The sequence below is a fragment of the Phoenix dactylifera genome, unplaced genomic scaffold, assembly GCF_009389715.1.
Source record: "Phoenix dactylifera cultivar Barhee BC4 unplaced genomic scaffold, palm_55x_up_171113_PBpolish2nd_filt_p 000113F, whole genome shotgun sequence".
Lineage (NCBI taxonomy): Eukaryota > Viridiplantae > Streptophyta > Magnoliopsida > Arecales > Arecaceae > Phoenix > Phoenix dactylifera.
Genome location: NW_024067685.1, coordinates 1,322,594 through 1,344,030, shown reverse-complemented (window position 1 = coordinate 1,344,030; position 21,437 = coordinate 1,322,594). Strand labels below are relative to the sequence as shown.

Sequence of the window (21,437 nt, the reverse complement as noted above, 5' to 3'; positions counted from 1 at the left end):
ATAAGGACAAATTTTGTAGCAAAATATTTTATCGTTGATTAACCATTGTAGTAATGTCATATAAATTCTACCAATGGATGATATAGAGCAACGCTATGAATGATTAATTATAAATTAAATCAGGGAATATTATGTAATCATTTTTCATGATAGCGCATGCGAGAAATGGAAAAAAAATTATAGACTCTATCTCATGTGATCTACATGATGCATGATTAAAACTATCCAAAATAATCATGAATGCATCCTGATCTAGCATGAAACATAAATCTATTATTATGGTGGAAGTTAAATCTCATCTATAGCAAAACTATTCGCTCTGATGCCATTTGAAAAATATATGGTGGGCTTTGATATGATGTTGTGTACTAGAATTGAATAACATGCATGGAACAAGATTGCTTTTTTTCGGCAAATCGCATTATGCCAGGGGATGGTCGATGGGAAAGGATTATCTCACAAGTCTTCTCTCAATCTAATCGAGAAGGGAAACCATAGCTTATACCTCTTTATCGCTCTACGTGTGTACGAAGCATGTTGGACTTGGCTTGGATTCCTAGCTCTTGGGCACCTCCTCCCTTTTTATAAAATAAGGGAAGGTCCCGAGGCATTCTTTGTGTCGATGCCCTAGAGTCCGGGTCAAACTTTGATAAAAAGATGGGATAAGGATGGTGAGATGGCATCTTTACTTGGATACCCCTTTCTAGAGTCTTAGATGGAATCTAAGATAGATAGCTATGGGAGCTAGCCTCTAGGAAGTCCACCCCTTTTAAATGCGTGCTCTTTTAGTAGGAATGTGCCATCTAGATGGCACTTGTCTCAGCAAGGGCACCAGCTATCTACCTTAATTGGCTGGTACCATATCTCGATCTCATTTGATGGTGCCAATGTTAGCTTAAGTCTAGTCTTACTTGACCAACCCTAACTCAGTCCCTATATTTGCATTGTTTCTTCAGACCTTCTCTTCTCCATTAAATCCAGATCTTTCCTCATCCAATCTATAAGAGAATAAACTAGAATCTTATTCAAATTGACCTAGAGATCGATGATATATCCTGGTTGCATTACTGGGAGAGGTGAATGCAAGTTCCTACTGACCACAAATATATACCTTCAGGTATGCTTAGTCATACATGTGCTATATGGTTCAGTATAGAGACAGAGAGCGCTTGTTGTCTTACATAATTTCTTCATAAGTAGGATGAAACTAGTTAGTCTTTTATTTTTATACAAAATACATCCAACAATTCAGCTCCCATTATTCTAGTTTCCTTGTATGCCCATTGAGTATAGCATCATTGGACCTTTAGACATACAAATTTATGACCATTCGAATCTTGAATCATGCCGGATGTTCTTACCATAAAAATTGCCCGCACAAATCATTTTTTAAGAATAATTAATTATTCTTTATAATAATTTTAGAAAATAATTATTTTTAAAACCTTTCAAATTACTAACTGGTCGGATCTAATATATCTATCTTTATTTTAATATCATTATAAGAATTTCTATATTGGACAACTTCGCTCATATTCTGCTGTCATAAATGGATTAGATCTGAGACTTGGATGAGGTTGGTTTGGGTTCGAGTTGCACTAGTATGGTCTGGAGAGCTGGGCATAGGATGAAAACAGGATGAAAACAGCCGGACGGGCGGATGCCATGTAAGAAAAATGATAGATGGAGAGAAGGAAGAACTTATCAGTTGAGGCGTGATTTCACTAACCTCCATTGGGCTCGAGTTGCACTAGTCTGGTCTGGAGAGCTGGGCATAGGATGAAAACAGGATGAAAACAGCCGGACGGGCGGATGCCATGTAAGAAAAATGATAGATGGAGAGAAGGAAGAACTTATCAGTTGAGGCGTGATTTCACTAACCTCCATTGGGCTCATGCGCGCGTGGGCTACTTTCTTTCTTTGCTTCACCAAGTTAAAAGGTTGAATACTGTATAAAGATCTTTTGAGTTTTGTTCCTTTCCAATGTGGGACTAAAAGAAAGTACACTAGACAAAAAGACAAAAGACAAATAAGGGCAGACTCGGAATTTTGAAATATTCCAACATGCCACCCACCGGCGTAGGACTCGTTAACCGAACAAAATCCAATGTTTGGACGGTCCTAAAGTCCAAACATGTAAATCAATGAACCACATCATCGTACGGTCCTGATCACAAGTAGAGACCGCTACTCGCAAATCTCAACCGGACCTTTTATAGGAGGCGTACCCCTCGGTGGGTGAAAGACTCCACGCGAGCGGCGGAAGCTTCTGGCTTTAGGGGAGAGAAGCGCTCTCCGCGAGAGCCCTTGAGATCTTATTATTCTCTCGATCCCTAGTTTGCCTTTGTTAGGGTTTTCGATTCCCATATTCTCTCCTTCCCTCTCTCCCTCCTCTTCGGCTGGGGCGATTTCTTGTTTCCTTTTGGTATGCTCAGATTCTTCTTGGATTTGATCAAATCCTTGTTGTGTTTGATTATCTGTGGAGAAACCTTTTTTTTTTCGATCGGTAAAAGGCATTAGATTAGTGTTTCTAGGGTTAGCATTGTCTAATAAATCTTAATGGTTCTCGTTTTGTTCCTTTGCTTCCTTATTTTTATTAATTTCTCTTTTTCTAAGATTTTTTCTTCTTTAATATGATTGGGGCTATGGCCCAGCCTGATGTGCTTCGTGCGGCTTTAATTGTAAACAAATTTAGTAGAAAAAAGGGATATCATGGGTCAAATTTTATCAGACAATTATGCCTTTTTGCTTTTTTTCATATGATATACCCAATAGTGAAAAATATTTTGGTATTTTGCTATGTGTTCTCTTCCTTGTTATTGATTTTGGAAGAAAGATAATCAATATGATGTCAAAAGGTGCCGTCTTGATCATCATATGTTGTTTATATAGGGCAATTTTTACTTCATACTGTTTTGGTTTCTGGAGCTTGGTTGTCTTCTCTGCGTAGCTTGTGGATTCCTTGTTTTTAGTGTTGAAGATTGCATAGAAAATTTAGTAGAACCGTAGCAGCCAGTCCACTAAAAGGAGCTGATTCCTTTAATGCTGAGGGGGTTATGGTTCAAGGAAGAGTGGAAAGAACAAGCTCGGTACTTGATCTACAATCCTTATGCTTATGCTTGGAAAGAAGTAAGTGTCGAGTTGATCTTGGGTGTTCTGGTGGATTGCTTCTCCATATCACTAACAAGAAAATCACATCTTTTAAATTTTGGTAGCATAAAAAATTTAGTAGAACCGCAGCAGCCAGTCCACTAAAAGGAGCTGAACCCTTTAATGCTGAGGGAGTTGTAGTTCAAGGAAGAGTGGAAAGAACAGGCTCCGTACTTGATCCATGGTACCATGGCTGCTACAATCCTTATGCTTATGCTTGTAAAGAAGTAAGTGTTGAGTTGATCTTGGGTGTTCTGGTGGATTGCTTCTCCATATCACTAACAAGAAAATCACATCTTTTAAATTTTGGTAGCCACCTGAGTTGCAGCGAATGCACAATTTCCTTGGTTGGAGATAGTTAGAAGGCTAGAAAAGTTTATAAGGAATAGAGTTCTATATATTACCATGATAAATTTAGAGCTGCTGCATTCATTTCCTTTTCAAAATAAGCCATCCATCATGTAACTGCTCCATGAAACTCTTGCATATGAACTCAAATATGAGGTTTTTAACAAGACTTGTTAGTACAATGCAGTTTGATGCCATGTGAGGTTTAGTGTATCTGTCTAAATGCATGCGTATGAGAGTTCCATGCACATGCTGTGTTATACCTTGATTATTTAATTGTATTAATTGATTAGACCATCTTTTGTGTTGTTTTAAACTCAAAAGCTTCCCTAGACATTCAGGATGTGCTAACTCTAGGAGTCGAGCATCAGTATTATGTGCATATACTTCTCTGCATATAATAAAAGAAATAGGACTTTTTTTCATATTAAAGAATAGCCCTAAGGGGAACGAGGGAGTGCTTGAAAATTAATCATATGCTGAACTTAGACAATTTTTAGATAATGATGTTGACATTGTGATGTTGTGGTTGTTGATGATTTGAATCATTAACAGGCATTTGGAAGTTTCCCAAACTTCTGACATGCCAAGAAACCCAAAATTTGTATTTGCAGCAGCTTCCTCAAACTATGTGAAGGGATTACTCTGTAGGTTTAACCATCGTATAGAGGATAATATTAGTATTTGTTTATTTAGAATGAATAGTAGACTATAGAGAAAATTATCTGATTTTCCTGGGATGTCCAAAGTTCATGACCACATTTTGGTAAGAAGCTAGTTTATGATATGCGTGAACATGTTGGTGATGGTCTCTCCATGAGATGTGCAAATCTCTCTCAGACAAGTGGCATATGTTGTGATATGGACATGCTACAGGAGTACAATTTATGATGTTTATTAAGATCATATAAACATGTGATGTTTGCCTGACAAGCTATAATTTACTGATATAAACTAGATATTATGGAATTTCTTATCTGCAAAAAATTTATTAAAAGAAAAAAATCCATGGATGTGTGAGTTGTTTCTTTCTCACAACAAAATATGTTAAAGGAGAATTTATGCCAGAGCCTTGTACGTTTGGACAAAAAGAAAACTTGAGGTGTATAGTTTTTATAATAGTTCCATGTTTATTGCTTAAGAGTCCACCATGACTAAGTAATTTGTTCATAAAGTTTATACATAAAATGGATATCACTCAAGATTATAGTAATTTTGGAAAAAATAATGTTGGAGGTGCATAATTTCTCTAATAATTCCATGTTTATTTCTTGAGAATCCACTATGATTAAGTATTTTGTTATGAAAATGATAAGTTCACATAAATATGGATATCTTTGGACTAACATATCTGCCTTTTGAATTGCATTACTCTTATGTAAAGCAACCATCAAGAAAGGATTGTGTTTCAGTCCTTCTTGAGGATTGGTATATCTGTCTCGAAGATGAATGCAAAGCCCAATGTTAAACTTTGCTTTGTTTCTTTCTCTCTCTTCAAAATTCCATGATCAATATGGTAGACTTCCTACCTGTCATTTTTTTTGTGGCCTCATAACAATCTTCTCTATTGCCTAAACATGTTTTGATCAGGAATCTCATGACAAACCCCTTCAATGGACCATACCTTGATTTGTATAGTTAACCTAACATGCTCTAAGGCTTGTACGTTAACTTATCATTAGCATGTTTTTTGGAGTGAACTTATTTCATTAACATATTGTCTATGTTTTTTTCTGCAATATTGTGCCAAATGGTTGACTTTAGGCTTACTATTTAATCTCATTTAACTTTGCTGTTGTTACGAAACCCATGATATTGCAGTACTTGCAAATGAATGTCAGCCTGTTATAGATGTTGTGTAAATGCAAGGGATATTGGCAAACCTTTCTCCATACATTGGTGCGTCAGTCTGTTTTGGGGAGAGGAGAAGGGTTGGTTATTTGACTGTCCTTGATAGATATGAATCCTGTTGCTATAGTTGCAATATTTAGGATAAGCTGTGGTAGCTATTCTTCAAGCTGATGATAAAATGAAAAAGAACAAAGCATACTTCAACTTTTTATGGCAGTTGTTGCAGGTCCTTTTCCACCCTGGTATAAGATCATACGTGTTTAATGATTATTTGTTTTGTGCAGTACCTTGTACATTTAAATACTCATTCAAGAATGCACAATCCATTTATAGGTATTAGATTGTTAGTACCACCAGAGGCTATAATGTGAAAAGGATATGCATGTCTTCGAAGTCCACTCAGGCTTCATCCATTTTAGCATATTTTTTGCTGTGTTTCACAATTTATATCACTGTTTTATAGCATTTAATGCGGTCTAGTTGTGCAGTTTTTATCCATCGCCATCATGTTTTCTGTAATATTTGTCCTTCTGTTTCTTGTAATCTCCATGAAGGAACAGCTTTTATAGTTTAGGTGTAGTATTGATCACCAAAATAAGAAAAAAATCGCAGGTGAACTATCAATTTGCAGCGCTATGTAGTTAATTTTGGTCTTTGACCCCTTATTTCTCACAATGTTATAATAGGATATTTTTGTGAACGGGATGAGGGGAAGGAGCTACAGTTACAGTCCATCACCACCAAGGGGTTACGGGAGAAGAGGTCGGAGCCCAAGCCCAAGAGGTCGTTATGGAGGCCGTCGTAGAGATCTTCCAACCAGTCTTCTAGTTAGAAATCTTCGTCGTGACTGTAGGTTTGTTCTGTGTAACTTGCTAGTTTAAGGCTTTGAGTTTATTTTTGGCTGCAATATTTTCTTTTAGGTGTTGTTTTGTAGACTTGGCAGCAACTCTGGTGAAATTGACATTTTCTTATCTCTGTTTATATGCTCCAATAAGAAATGAGAGATTTACTTTCAGCTGCATTTCTTATTTTAGTTATTCAAAATTCCTGCAGGCTAGTAAAAGTTTTTTTTTAAATTTATGTGAGAAATTGCTAGGCAGTAAAAGTTATTTTGGTCCTTACAGGCAAATTTGATTGGCTGATTGTCATATGATCAATGCTGTTCCACAGTTTTTCCCTATGATATTTCTCTGTGCTTTCATCAATGCTTTCTTCTTTGTGGTGTATTTGGCTCTTACCTCTAAAAATTAGTATTCATTTTTTTCATTCCACTCAACACACACCAACATGTTGGACTACATAGTAGATAACAAAATTGTAATGGTATTGATTATATCAGTAGAAAGCAAGGTTGGCTGCATAGGTACCAGTACCAGTATAGGGTCAACATCCTAATTTGATGTTTTTATCATTCGGTATATCTTAAATGATGCTTCTTGATCCTAAATAGACCATAATTATATTCTAAAATACAATTAAAGTAGATCAAGTAGTATATTTGTGAAAAATTAGTGAAATACTAAATATAAAATGATGCAATCTGCTAGATGTATTTAAAGTGCAGCAGACATACCCATATTTAAAATATTATGGAGTATCGATGTTTCCTGTAGCTGTCGGGATCATTAACATAATCAGGAGGCACACCAATCCATCTTTTATACACATGGTATTATAGTTATGTATGCCCAACTCATAAGGTATGCATCCTAGATCATAATTAGTCTCGGATCTCTCACTGAAGCTCTAGCTTTGGAAAGTATCGTCTGTCTGATCGTATGGTTGTGGAGAGACCCATCTGAATATGCCAGCAACAAAATCTGATTTGTAAGGTGCTCTAGATTGTATAGGATAGTAGCTATTGCAGACGCATCATATTTATATCAGTATATATATTATAGGCTGCCCGTGGCTATGGGTCATAGGATCTCTAGCGTACGAGTCGCAACTTGATACATCTATGGATTCCACTTTAAGTGCGAGGTCATTTACAACTACATTGAGTCTTTCTGAACGATCTCGAGGAGCCCATCTCTTGTATGCAATTTTATCCTCGCGAGCTTTTATAAGCTCGTATATCATGGTTCCTATTCTGTGTGACATGCATAAACTGGGCTTATCGGTAAATTGAAGATCATCCTAAGGTTGTCTCTCAAATAATGGTCTTACTATAGCCTCCACTTTCTTCTTGGCCGCCAGATCTATGATTTTTAGCATTTTCATCACTCCCATTCTTAGCCTTTGAGTCTGTGTGCATCTATTTGGGCTGCAATTGTTTTCCAATATGTATATGAGGTTCCACGGGCTGATAGGGTGACACTTGCTAGTTTTCACTTAGAGGAGAGAGCAAGCCGATGGTGGAGGTGGATTCGGTCCTTGTACGAGGAGAGGAGATTGGGTTGGACAGCGTTTGTGAGGGAGTTCATGACATAGTGGGGACCTTCACTAGTTGTCAACCATCACGAGCAGCTAGCCAAGCTCAAATAGGAGGGCAAAGTTCAGACCTACATCGATGAGTTCAGACAGCTACTAACTATGGTCAGTGGATGGTCTGAGGAGGCACTCTGGGTACTTTTATTGACGGGCTGAAACCATGATTGGCCAAGGAGCTAAAGCTCGAGCAACCGGCCCGATTACAAGAGGCAATGCGGATGGCAGAAATCCTGGATCAGGGCTACAACTCAAAAAGGCGAATGTCCAAGGATGGGTCGGGCAGCAAGTTCACAAAATTCCTACGATCCAAGGCGGCTTTAAAAGGCAAGGAAGCGGCTGGAACCAACAGCAAAAACCAGTCCAAGGAGGTGAAAAAGCTATATAGAGAGGAGCTGCAGGACTACATCAGAAAAGATCTTTGTTTCAAGTGCGGTGACAGATGGAGCAGGGAGCACCATTGGACCAGTCAGGCATTCTTACTAGATGTGGGCAGTGAAGATGAGGTTGCTGAATCAGAAAACTCAGAGCGAAGATTTCGAGCATCCAGAGGAGGCCGGGCATGGTGCAGAAATTGAAGATGCTGAATTATCATTGCATGCATTGTCCGGCGCACCAAAGCCTTCCACTATGAGGCTTATAGCATGGATCGGCAAGCATGAGGTTACATTATTGGTGGACAGTGGATCTGCTCATATCTTCATCAATTTCGGGATCGTTCGGAAAGTTGGATTAAAGGGTGCAGCGGTGGAGCCGTTTGAGGTTAAAATTGCAAGCGGCGAAAAGTTGAAGTGTAAGGAAATTGTTCGAGATGTTAGGATGAATGTCCGAGGGGTCCGAACCAGAGCGAATCTGCATGTTCTTCAGCTGGTTGGACTAGATGTTGTGCTAGAGAACGCATGGCTATTTATTTGGGCCAAGCATCATCTAGAACCCAGTCTGAAATTTATTTGGGCCCTATTAGGCCCGATCTGGCCTGACCCATGCCATGACCCAAAGCCGGCCCGGACCCATTTCCGGCCCTATGTAGAGTGATCAGACCAGAGATCTTTTGAAGAAAAGTTGCAAATAGCTCATTATCTGTCCGTCAGATGCCAGACTTTAACGACGGTTTATGACATTGAAATCTTGCTGCATGGTGGATTAAATAGAGGCATGTTGTGCAAAGAAGTTCATGAGGTCTGCTTTAGGTAAATCTGTCTAGTCTTACGGGGTAATTGTTATCAACCAGATATACAAAAACAGTCTTGTCCTTAAAGATTTTAATTTGTAAAGGTTGGAGGGAAGATATAGATGAAAATGTGTTAAAGATGAGAAGATTGGATATCCATGTTACTAGGCTATATCTATATCAATATTATTATCCTACAACATATAGCTAGAAGTTCATTCATGGTTGTAGAGGGGTCTTAAGAAGAGGATGAGCATAATGCTGTTACAGTCTTTGATTCACGTGCATTTTACTGCAAAGGGCAATTTCAATGAATGAAATTGTCTTTCTGGTCTTGCCATACTCCATAGTGCCACATGAATGGGAAGTTCCATACTTTTGTTGTCTAATTATGCATGTTATGTATGAGCATGGTTTCTGTGATTGAGTCTATAAATAAATGTGCCCCAAACAGTATGCCATTTATTCGTCAAATTTTCTTCCAAGCTATCTGCTTTTTTGACTTCCTTGTTTGATATCTGGAGATTTTGAATTTGAAGATATTATTTGATCTGCTTGTATCATCTAATAAAGTGATGATTGTTCATGATTGCAGGCCTGAGGATCTTCGTAGGCCATTTGGGCAATTTGGTCCTCTTAAGGACATTTATTTGCCTCGTGATTATTACACTGGGTAGGTGGACCTTTTGCTGATTTCATTGTCTTGTTAGAAATGATAGTTGAAAGAACCTAAGCACAGTTATGACACATTGGTCAGTATTCTGTGGATTTATGTTGAGCTATCATATGGCAGCCATGTATTGATCATATGGCTAATGAAATCATTTCGACCATGTGCATATGTGACTAGTGAAATTCGACAGTAAATTAGTATTTGCTGGTGGTCGTTATTCTTATGTTACATTTTTTTTTATTTGCATGTTGGATATTTTTATTAAGGCTGTTGAGATTTAACAGTGAAAATAAAGTTTTGAAGACACAAGTCAAGTCTTAAGAGTTCTGTTGAAGAGGATGTAAGTATATGAAGATAGTGACTAATGAGGTGGGAAGAAATTGGGTTTCAAGTTAACATTTTGAAGATATTCAAGTCTCGAAGAATTTGAAGTCATCTTTTAACTCTGAAGAGCGCAAGGTCAGCAGCCAAGTGCTTGCTTTAACTTGAATTGTATGAAATATAGAGATTTACTTGAGTAGTGTGAAGTATCAAAGGCATTACCTTGACTGTGATCTTCCATACTTCTCAGGATTATCGTGATAGTTCAGCAATTATTGTTGATTGGTCTCCCCCATCATTATAAGTATACACTATTGTGAAATCATTTTATCCATAGACCATACGAAACTAAATTTGCATTTGTTGCAGAGAGCCACGTGGATTTGGATTTGTCCAATATGTTGACCCAAATGATGCCGCTGAAGCAAAATATCAAATGGATGGGCAAATCCTACTTGGGAGGGAATTGACTGTTGTATTTGCAGAGGAGAACAGAAAGAAACCAGCTGATATGAGGGCCAGAGAGAGACCAAGGTAAGTAAACTCAGACTCGCTCCTTGTATGTCTGATACCAAGATTTACATTGTTTTGCCTGCACCAATGTAAGTTTTCACTATCTGGGGGCATTCTTGTTTAGCCGGTTAATTTGTTAATATGGTGTTTGAAAGCTTTTACACTTCTGCACAAAGTTCACTATGCTTACCTTCTTAGCTGGATTTCTTTATTTTCAGAGGCCGAGCATATGACTACCGTAGGTCACCTCGTTATTCTCATTCCCCTCGACATTCTCGCTCTCCACGCAATGCAAGGTCTGGGTCTCGCAGTCGTAGTCACTATTCACCTTCTACCAAGCGAGGATACTACTTGAGGTAATAATTTTTTACTTTTTGGGGTCAAGATAATTTTTGCAGATGAGCCTACTCTTCTCTCAAGTTGCAAATCACCTTGGGCAGATCTGTTTCACCTGGAGATGGAAGGTTGGACCGTGATAGGTCGTATTCAGGCTCACCTGCATACAGCAGGTCAAGGAGCAGGAGCCCGATTGATGGTTATCCAAATAAGCCATCATGCGGTGAAGGGTCTCAATCTGTCAGCCCGTAAAATGGACTGGATTTGAGCGTACATATATTGTAATTTCTGACGAAAGCTGATTTATGTTGGATGTTAGCACTATTCTTGTTTGCCGGATGTTAGGACTATTTTTGTTGGACATGTAGCGTTTTGGATGTTATCCTTGGTTTAGTGTGGCAAAGACGAGATTGAATTTTAGGGCTTTAAATTAAGTGCTGGGATGGGGCTTTAGTTCCATCTGAATTTCTGTGGAGGTTTGATGTTGTGGTTCTGATGCATGCACTTAACTATGATGCTAGAGCCATCAGAACTTTTACTTGATTTTTCCAAAATATTTCTGCATCATCAATTCTAAGGGATTCTGGCTCGATATTGTGCTCCTAGATTTTGGTTCAATTTTTCTTTACCTTTCTGTGTTTGTGGATGAGGGATGGGTCCTATATCTGCTTGTAATTTTGACTTGGTAAAACACACACAAAAAAAAATAGAACTATGGTTTAAGTAGTTTGGATCCAGATTTCAATTGTAGAAGTATAATTTAGGTTTAGTTTTGTAGCTTTTAACATGACTAAAATTTGCCTTTGTTGGATTGGGGGCTCAGGAATTTAGGGTTGGGTGGCTGTCCTCTTTTTTAATTTTTATAATTGGAACTTGCCTGACAGTTTGCAATGTGAGCTTATGATGTGAAGAGAGAGCCCTTGGCATGTGATGTGAGTGATTCCCAAAGTTGGACGGTCCGTTTGAACAAAGATTGATGAACGAGAAGAACTTGCCCTGAGACTCAATTGATGCAAGCACATGCAAAAAGGAGAGGAGAATGTGGCATATACAAAGCATGGTAAAGAATTTGGAATAAGATTTGTATTAAGTTACCTTGAATTTAGTGGTGGATTTCACTTGTTATCCCCCTTTACCTATTTGTTTCTCTTTCATCTTCTTTTGTTTAATTCCCTATTATTTCTTGCATTAATAGGGCATCCTATCTTTTCCTATTTGCTCTCTTTTATATTGATCACTATGCACTCTCCTATTTAACTCCCAACTATTTCCAGCGTTAAAAAGGCATCTAAACTAACAAGCTCTTGAAATCATATAAAACTTCTTAGTACAAATTAGATAGTCTATTTTGGCACACAGGATGCACAAATTAGAAAACCTCTGAATATATTTGTAATTTTCAAATACTTTAGATCTATAAATAAAATCTATGATGTAGATTTTCAATGTGTGGTTTATCATTGTTTTAAAACTAGTAAAAACTTTTATTAAAAAGTTATATTTAATTTATATTCTAACTCATGTTGCATGCATTTATTTGTGCATGTATGCATGCATGCATTTTTGGATTTTTCTATAGGAGTACATATTTATACATATTAAGTGCTAAAAGCTTTCAAGTAACATAGCATGATTTGACATCAACTAGGACCTACAGGAGTTGTTATAAATTCATTTCAAGAGGCAATAAATTAAAATTTTAATCCTTCCATACACTAAGAGAGATGTTGAGTGAAGCTAGGTGCTAACTGGGCACTTGGGATGCTTGTTTGTTATAGAGTATTGTAAGCACCATCAACATCTTCATAAAGTACCTAATCACTAGGCAATATCAACAATTAAATTGGCCACAACGCACTGATAAGCAAGGCTAAAGTGAATAAATAATTCACCCAACCTAAATCCCAGCCTTTGAAGGACGTAAGAAGGCCCACAATGCCCAAAGGTCCGAAATCTTTAGTTTAGCCCAAAAGGTAAGGCCCATGGAACATCTTTCTTTTCCTCTCCTTTCTCCGCTCGTTCATTGGCATCAATTCAACGGCGCAGGCCTACCACGCTTCGCGCCTGCAGCGTTTTCTCCAGTAGAAAGTCTTAGTGAAATACGATCGTACTCAATTGGATGAAATCTAGTGTGGCCGCTTAGCAATGAGATATAAACTCCATCACTTACCAGTTACCACCCATTTATGTTGCATTAGACACAAGCTAGAGAGAGGCATGTTTGGCTATTATTTTATTTTTTTTATGTAACATGATAAATATATGCCAACTTCTGATTGATGCAATTATATACTAGGGAAAATATGTTTTGCATGACAATAATGGTTGTCATCAAAAGTCAAAATCTTGTTACTAAAAATTTTTGCGATAGGATTTTGGTTGTCATGAGGTCATCATGTATATCTTTGTCCTCAAAATGAATTTATTTTTTCACATTAAATATGCATCTATCTAATTAGGTATTAGAAATAGTGATGAGGTTTTCATGGTTTAATTGACAATTTTATCTATCTTATTACAATAGTTACCTGTAGCCAAAACAGAGATTGTCACAGAAACCCTAATTTGGCAACAAGTTTCTTTGTCACCAAAATGAAATTTATTGATGTAGAAACATATTTCAGTCATGAAAAAATCATCATTAATTATCTTCTTGATCCAAGGTATCTACATCGTGTTAAATATGTTCTCAAAAATAGTTGTGTTTGTGATGCCACTTATTTTTGATAACAATATTTGTCACAATTGAAGTATTTTCAATTATTTTATTTCATATAATTGAATACTTTCTAAAATATGTTAAATAATCATAACAATGCAATAGAACTCTGTAGACATGCTGCAATTAATAAACCAAAATTCTCATTAAAGTCACAAATTTCTTAAAAGTATGATTTTTAATTGATAAACCAAATGGATGCCAACCACAAGATTTCGACAAAAGTCATTCATTAATATTATCCAAAACCACAATCTCAAATATTTTTAGCCAAAAGAACAAGTCAAGATAGTCTAAACATGATCTCTGGTTGTCTAAGAACTAGATGGCCTTGCAAGAGTGTCAATGAATCAAGGAAAGACATGCTTGGAACATGGCATCAAACTCAGACTGCATTTATGCTTGGGATTTGGGTCTATTTTTCAGCCACCAATACCTTAATTACTTCCAACACCTGCTATGTTTGATCAAATTTTTGTTGTAATAACTAGTGTTTGAAACCTAGTGACCCAAATTGAATAGCCGTGGTGATCTATACCAATTTTTGATTCAACTCCAAGTCCCCAAGATTCAACTAGCTAGCTCCTATTTTTAATTCCTGAAATCAGATTGACCCATCAGTCTCAAAATAACCCCTTTTTGCATTGGTCTTTCTGATTCCTCTGCCTACTCTCCATGATTCCTCTACCTCCCTCAATTGCATACCAGCCATCCTATTCTAATTTCTTTTTTCCTGCCGCACCACCTGACCTCAGTTCCTCAGACCTTTATGCCTACCGAAATTCATTGCCTCATCTTAGCTCTTCTCATATTTTTCCAGATCAGTTGTATCTCTTCGAATCATACTGAATTTGGTTGTTGGCTTTCCAATCCCACATCTTGTACAAGAACACATTGTGTCCTCTTAAAGGGACTCCTTTTCACCGCGTTCAAAGGCGAGACACTAGATCCAACTTGACTACCTCAAACAAGCATGCCCCAACCAAGTCTTCCTCTTGTCGCTCCTCCCTTTCTTTCAGTGATGAGAAGGGGAAGAGAAGATGTCAATAATTTTTCTTCCTTTTTTTCCAATATAATGCAAGCAAATAGGATGGATCTAGTTCAACCAAATGGTTCAAATAATATATTCAACCATTAAAGTCACTAGGTTGAATTGGATTTGGTGATTTGTGGGTTTTAGTCTGACTCGATCGGCAAAGCTGATGGATGATGGGACAAGCATACATTTAAAAAGTATTACTTGTACCTATTCACCAATGCATGATCCAGAGCTTCATTTACTTATTGGAGTCTTCTTTCCTATCCCTTTACCATGAAAATAACTTGATTTGGGGCCACGTACATGCAACATCACCTCATTAGGTGACATTTGGAGTGTATCCTTTATTTGCCTTCTAGACTACAAGCTTATGAAGCTGCTCCTGCATCAACCAAAGCACCATCATCGTAAAGTTAAAACTAAATTTATAAATGAAGAAAATTATTTCATTTCGAAGTCCTTCCCATTAATTTAAACTTTTATTGAAAAGGTAAATTACTTGCATGCACCTCCTTTGGTTGAGGATCAAACCATTGTAGTTTCCTTCTGTCCTGTCGGTGTACTACAAGAGCCTTGTCTCATCACCGGTTGCCTTCTATCTTAGGATTTCTCCATCATTCAAATATAGTAAAAAATATAGAAGAAATATAATGAATAGAACAAAACTAAAATCTGAAGATACAAAACGAGTAAAGCCACTGTGAACTTTTTAATAATGACAGATTTTATCGTAGATTCCTCACTCTCAATTACCACTTATTTCCACATATGCACTTAGCATGCAATTTGGCCTAAGTTTCACCATTCCGCTTGCTCACATTTGGAGATAAAAGAACGAAAAGTAAGGATTAAGTGTAAATAGTAATTATAGCAACATATGATATATTTAATGCAAAGTATCTAAATTGTATTCATTACTTGAACTCTTCAAATCCAAAGAAAGTTGCTAGATACCTTCAATCATCCAAACCAACGTCCTTAGGAACTGTTTCAAGTCGATCTTCATCGGTCTCATAATACGTATACTCATAGATAGCCAATGGTGCCATCCTCTATATGGATGTTGCATATTCCCGAGAATGAAAACATGCATGCACATCTCATCTTTGAACACCATGCAATTTTGCTTGTTAAAGAGCATCCACCATATAAAATACGTAATAAAAAATGTATTAGCAATATTTATTTTGCCTCTATTCAAACTAAACTATATTCCAAGAATAAAAAATATTTTTTCCTTTGTCCAATTATATACTTTCCAAGGTGCAGTCATCTTATTAACATAGCCAATGAATGTTAGAATGTTTCTAACATCTTTGCCTACTACCTGATTTGTATCAGTGAGAACTTCCCGGACCCTGATTTAATGTCTACTTCATTGTACTTAGTCTTTGCTCTTCCCTTCTTATATCACATTTTTAATCGAGAAGGCTATATGGAATAGACTACAAATAAGTAAAACATACCAAATACAAAAAGCTATAATTATAACAGAAATGATAAATCAAGAATTTTGCACAAAATTATCTACCATATATTTAAGCTAAATAAAATAGTAGAAACAAAAAGAATGCAATTATATACCTACCTTGCTAGGACTCCTACAAGATATCCTACAACTTGAATTTTATCATTGGGTCATTGATAGGTGATATATGTGATGAGAGCAGACAAGGGTTGTGAGGGCAAGAGTGATTCGGGCTGTTGGGGCTACTTTATGTATAGTCATGGCCTCCTCATTTGATGCAATATCCCTTATGGCTCCTCAACAACCTGAAGGATGCTTGATGGTATTTTGTAGTGGAAAAATAAAAAGAATAGAATAGGATCGCTTTTTTTCAATAAATCACCATGACCGTATAGTTTATATACATAATAGGAGAGATGTATACATGTAAGGAGATACTAAGGTCGGGAAAGCATATGAGCCTCTAAGAATAATTATTTAGTCGTTTTAGTCCACGTGCCTATCTAGAGCTTTGCTTAGCTCCCAGCATTCAAAAGATCTTACATCAAACTTAGGTAAAATCTTAATCTAAATTAAAAAAACCAAAGTTCTGCTTCTAATCACTCTTCCAAAATATATCCCCATGCCAGCTTCATTCTCAAGATCTGTATAAATAGTAAGATATGGAATAATGAGTTGGACAACCCAGTAAGCAATGAATATTTTAACTAGATTAATTAGGCAATAAATTAAATAATTATTTAGAAAAAATAAGCATATAAAATTTATTAGTTTAAAATCAAATCTAGATATATAGCATTATCAAAATATTATGCATGCCAAATTCAATCTTTCTTAAAATTCAAATTTCATTTCTAAATTCAAGTTCTTTCAAAATATCAAGTTCATCTCATCGACCATGAGCTATGACAATATTTTTCTATGGTAGGATCATGATACTGTGCACTTTTTTGCGATATGCCGCATATCTTCTTGCAGTGTGCTGTACATCATTTTATGACAAAGTTCTTTAAAATCACGTATCTAGTTGTGGTAATCTATGCATCTTCTTGTGGTATAAGCCCTTTAGGACTAATCAAGTGTCAATATTTTAGCACCCATTAGCGAAGTCCTTAACATAGTCAGGCAAAGAGTCATAATCATTTCGAATAAAAACTCTTTTCACAAATTATGCTTCATATTTTAGTTTTATAAGAATACATATAATCATGTGGTATCAAAATCAATCGAGCGTAATCCATAACAAGATTAGTACTTTCGATCATTTATCATCATAATATTCCAAAATACTTTATATTCAACAATAAAGTATCATTTATCAAATTCATGCATCATGAATAGTACAATTCAAAAGTTATTAATATAATAATTGTATAATTTGTTGCTAAATCTAAAAAAAGTAAAGAATACTTTGTATGCACTTTGATGGGCCACATAGTTCTAAAAATTTCTTTTTCAAAATCCTCAATTTAGAGACCATATCTCAGTATCCTATTGTTGGACATCTTTTTGTTCAGATGATTACATGCCTATATAGAATATAGTCTAATAATTAGAAAGGATACAGATAATTATAGAAAGATATATAGGATTGACGGGCAGTGAAATATAATGGTGTGGCTAGCCTAATCATGAAATCCAACTCATGACAAAAAAAGGTTCGGACTAGGACAATAATAACACAATAGGGGTTAATGGTGATGGAGTCCAATAGTGCCCAACGAGAGCCAAGGTGAGGGGACGATATATTGTTCATCCACTAAGATGGTTCAGGATCCCTCATTAAGGTCGACCTATGTTGCAGAGAGTCCCATTGGTGGGGCCCGTGAGTCATGAAGAGGCGAGAGAAAGATAGAGAAGAGAGAGAAACTAAGAGGGTGGAATTAGAGTTGATAGGGCACAATGGTCCGGGTCAGGGCTAAAGTTGGCTGGGCCTGGCTTCAGCCCTTTTTAGGGTACGTTCTCACACTAGCCAGCACGAGAGCTCTTGAATAGACAAGCTTAATGAGTGATGGCAAACACAGAAACACACTGATTATCCAATTGGTGGGGACTGGGGTGTGGGGAGGGCGGGGCAATACTCTCAGCACTGCAAGGTCAGGGCCACCTATGCACCCAAGCTGTCCGGCCAAGGCTCTTGGATTAACCAAAATGCCAAGGCGCTCGCACTTTCCAGGCCTGAAAGTGTGGCAGCTGCCCAAGGGCCTAGGTTGGTGCCCATGCAGGTGCCTGCTCATACATGGGCTGCCTGTCTTTGGGAAAGCCTTGTCATTGGTTCATTTAAGGCATTAAATATTTTGACTACTTCTCTATTCAAGGGAAAAGTATTTAATTGAAGAGCTAAAGAGTAATTCAATCCCAGATTGCATTATGGTAAAGTAGTTGACAACCTTTACTGTTTATCAATATGATGCCTTTGAAATGCTTTTTATCAACTACATACCATAATGCATTTCAAAGACATCATATTTATAAATCATATTTATAAACATATAATGGTTGATAAAAAGCATTTCAAAGACATTTCAAAGACATATAAACACTTTACCATCATGCAACACTGTAAAAGTCTTAGTTGACAACCTTTGGATTCAAACGATTTTGCCTAGACCTTTAAAGGGCTCATACACCTAAGCGATTTGACAACCTTGCAACACTATAATCAACCCATGGGATCCTGTTGCAATGATGACCAACTGGTCACTCCCTAATTAATTAAAGTCTAAACATGTTGAGCTTAAATCTGCTTATCAAGAGCAGGTAAGCACAAGAACAAAAGGGAAATTTTGAAACCAACTAGAATAGGAGACTTGGCTAGCTTCAACAGCAAATTAACAACAATGTTGCTAGAAAGTTTTGAATTGAAAGCAATTTATGACCTATAATGGGAATCCAATAATTGAAGGGTAAGTCACATGAACATCTGAATGAGATACTAACTTGAAATACAAACAATTCCAACCAGTAACTACTAACAATGTAGAAAATCAAACACATGCAAGTCGAGAATAATAATTAAAAAGCTACAACTAGTCATTCAAATCTTTTGAACCCACAAATGCAACACATGATGGAACAAACTGAAAAAAAGATATTCTGATCATAAGGAGCAAAAAAGAACCACAGGCTGGTGGAAAGCTCAAACTTACTATGATCTTAGAAATGAAGAAAGCATTTTTCAGAAATATGTACAGTATTAGTTAAAGTTAACTTCTATAGAAAACAATTAGAACCCTAACAACATCAATTATACTTCTTTATGAAGACACTAACTACTTGAACTAACACAGAACAAATTATGTTTATTACTTATCTATCATTCAGGAAGCAAACCAAAAATATGACACTACAGTAGTGTATCTGATATAGTCAGTGGTGCATATTCTTTTACTATTTTCAAGAAAAGTGTGAATGCTATGGCTCCTTCATATTCTCATCGATCTGGTTCAATTAAAATAGAGGATTTTTGTAGGTTCTTAAACCAAGATGAAGCAATCACAGGGGCAGAGTATCTCTCAATGCCAACAGGAATGGGGACGATCCACCACTACTCTGGTGGAGCTGGCCAATACTCAACAAGATTCAAATCCTCCTAATGAAGTTGGTGGTTTTAATTGTTTGCTGTGATAATTAAAACAGAGTTTCATTAGCATTCTTCAATGTTTAGTTCTCTATGAATCATTGCAGAAAAATGGCATAAATAGTTTCCAACCTGAATAGAGGAGCATTAGAATGCTATATATAACTTCAGATAGAAATGAATATACTTCTTCAACCATTGACATATCTGTCAAGTGATTTGTTACCAACAAGCACCCACAATGAAAATATTACTTGGTTCTTGTAAGCAAATTATCCTTGTAAAAAGTTGAACTTCTTTTTATTGTAATAAAATCCAGTGCATGATAAATTAACTTCTTTCTTATTTCCTAAGTTGCATGCATTGCACTTGCTTGAATAAGATGAAACATGGCTATTTGTTTTTTTAATTAATGAAAGATTTTGTTCAAGTCTTACCAAAAAAGAGAGATCTTGTTCAAGCATATTTTTCAAATGATTGAATCAGAGGCATCATCAAAAAATCCTTGTCAAATCAGTCAAGTATCACCCATAATGAGTCATATGTCCTTTATATTATAAAGAGAAACTGTTTTAGTTGGCCAAAATAAAAAAATGAGTCGGGGCACAAAAGCAACGTAAGTAGCATCTGTTTTTTGACTCCAAAAAATTAAACATCAAATCTTATTCCAAACATCATCTAGTATGGAGTCAACACAAAATGAACTTGAAAAATAAAAGTAATGATAAACTTGATGAAGGTCACCAAGTAAGGTATAAATCTAAGTTAACAGAAATGATTAGTACTCAGTCATCAGTTGAAACATCAGTTGGAGATATGATTTAAATCATATGGGCAAGAAAACAAAGCCTGGACATAACTATGAAACTAATGAATGCATAAATCTAAAAACTCGGCATCTAAAACTTAATCTCCAATACTTTTTTTGGTATGTCGTCTTGACTCATTTTTGGCAGTAAAGCAAGTTTCCTCAGGGAATGTGTTGGAGAAATTAGACTGTCATACAATGAAAATGAGTTAAATCAATTCAACAATTTACCGCAGAAAGGGAAAAGATGAATGTTAAGCTATAAAGCACCTTGAGAATGCATGTTGAATTTTAAGCTATGTAGCTAGGAATCCCACAATGTTGTGAAGTCTTAGCCTTATCTTATCCCACAAACAGTAGTAGTTAGGCTATTTTCAATACCTTGGGTCAAAAGTGATGCTCCTGAATGGTAGGCAAGTCGAACAATTACGATCAAATTGTGAAGATCCTAAAGTACCAAAAGTTTATAATGTAGTCATTGTCAAAAATGCAATAATTAAATCAAGTCTGATTATGTTTTCAATGAAGTTGAGTTTTATATATTAAGATAGCTGAAAATAATGCTTTATAACTTCTACAGAAAAATGAGGTTTATGATTCGGCTTGTGGATGATGGATTTACAAAGCATGTGGGACAAAAAAGAACGCAACAGTCATTATAATCCAAGGGCTGAATCTTATATGTAAAAGGACAAGGCTAGCAAGATCATGGTTGAACCTCGTAAGCCAAGAACAATCAATTATCCAAAGGTTTATGTACTCACACATGGGAAAAGAGGATATGTAGCTTCATCTTTGCTTGCAATTATGAGAATCTTTCACCAAATGGAAGCACCAGCATGACATCCTATGAAATGGGGCAACTAAGGAAACATTGAATTAAATTAAGCCATCATGAGCTTAAGGCAAATCATCATGCAACCTTCAGGCTTAAACTCTGATGACTATTAAAAACTGCACAGATTGACGTCAAATCACCTTGAAAAGTTTGGCATTCCTTCACATATGAATCTTTCCCTAGATAGCCTCC

General features: G+C 36.4%; 1 protein-coding gene across 3 annotated transcripts; it reads left to right on the top strand.

Annotated features, from left to right (window-relative positions):
- The first annotated feature begins 2,207 nt into the window (after positions 1-2,207).
- On the top strand, positions 2,208-11,364 carry LOC103697745 (serine/arginine-rich SC35-like splicing factor SCL33). 3 transcript variants are annotated; one of them, XM_039116615.1, is made up of 7 exons: positions 2,916-3,129; positions 3,216-3,377; positions 6,036-6,202; positions 9,546-9,623; positions 10,314-10,478; positions 10,676-10,813; positions 10,898-11,364. In XM_039116615.1, the coding sequence occupies exons 1-7, from the start codon at positions 3,043-3,045 to the stop codon at positions 11,043-11,045; spliced, it is 945 nt and encodes a 314-aa protein (XP_038972543.1). In that variant the 5' UTR covers positions 2,916-3,042; the 3' UTR covers positions 11,046-11,364. The 3 variants fall into 3 exon arrangements, with proteins under 3 accessions (XP_008777892.1, XP_008777891.1, XP_038972543.1); XM_008779670.3 differs by lacking the exons at positions 2,916-3,129; positions 3,216-3,377 and adding an exon at positions 2,208-2,312; XM_008779669.4 differs by lacking the exons at positions 2,916-3,129; positions 3,216-3,377 and adding an exon at positions 2,242-2,425.
- The last annotated feature ends 10,073 nt before the right edge of the window (positions 11,365-21,437 follow it).

Excerpts from the sequence above, each read along its gene's own strand:
- LOC103697745 (XM_039116615.1), top strand. The coding sequence starts at position 3,043 with ATGCTGAGGGGGTTATGGTTCAAGGAAGAGTGGAAAGAACAAGCTCGG. Across the intron at positions 3,130-3,215 it reads ATGCTTATGCTTGGAAAGAA|CATAAAAAATTTAGTAGAAC; the intron begins GTAAGTGTCGAG and ends AAATTTTGGTAG. Across the intron at positions 6,203-9,545 it reads AATCTTCGTCGTGACTGTAG|GCCTGAGGATCTTCGTAGGC; the intron begins GTTTGTTCTGTG and ends TCATGATTGCAG.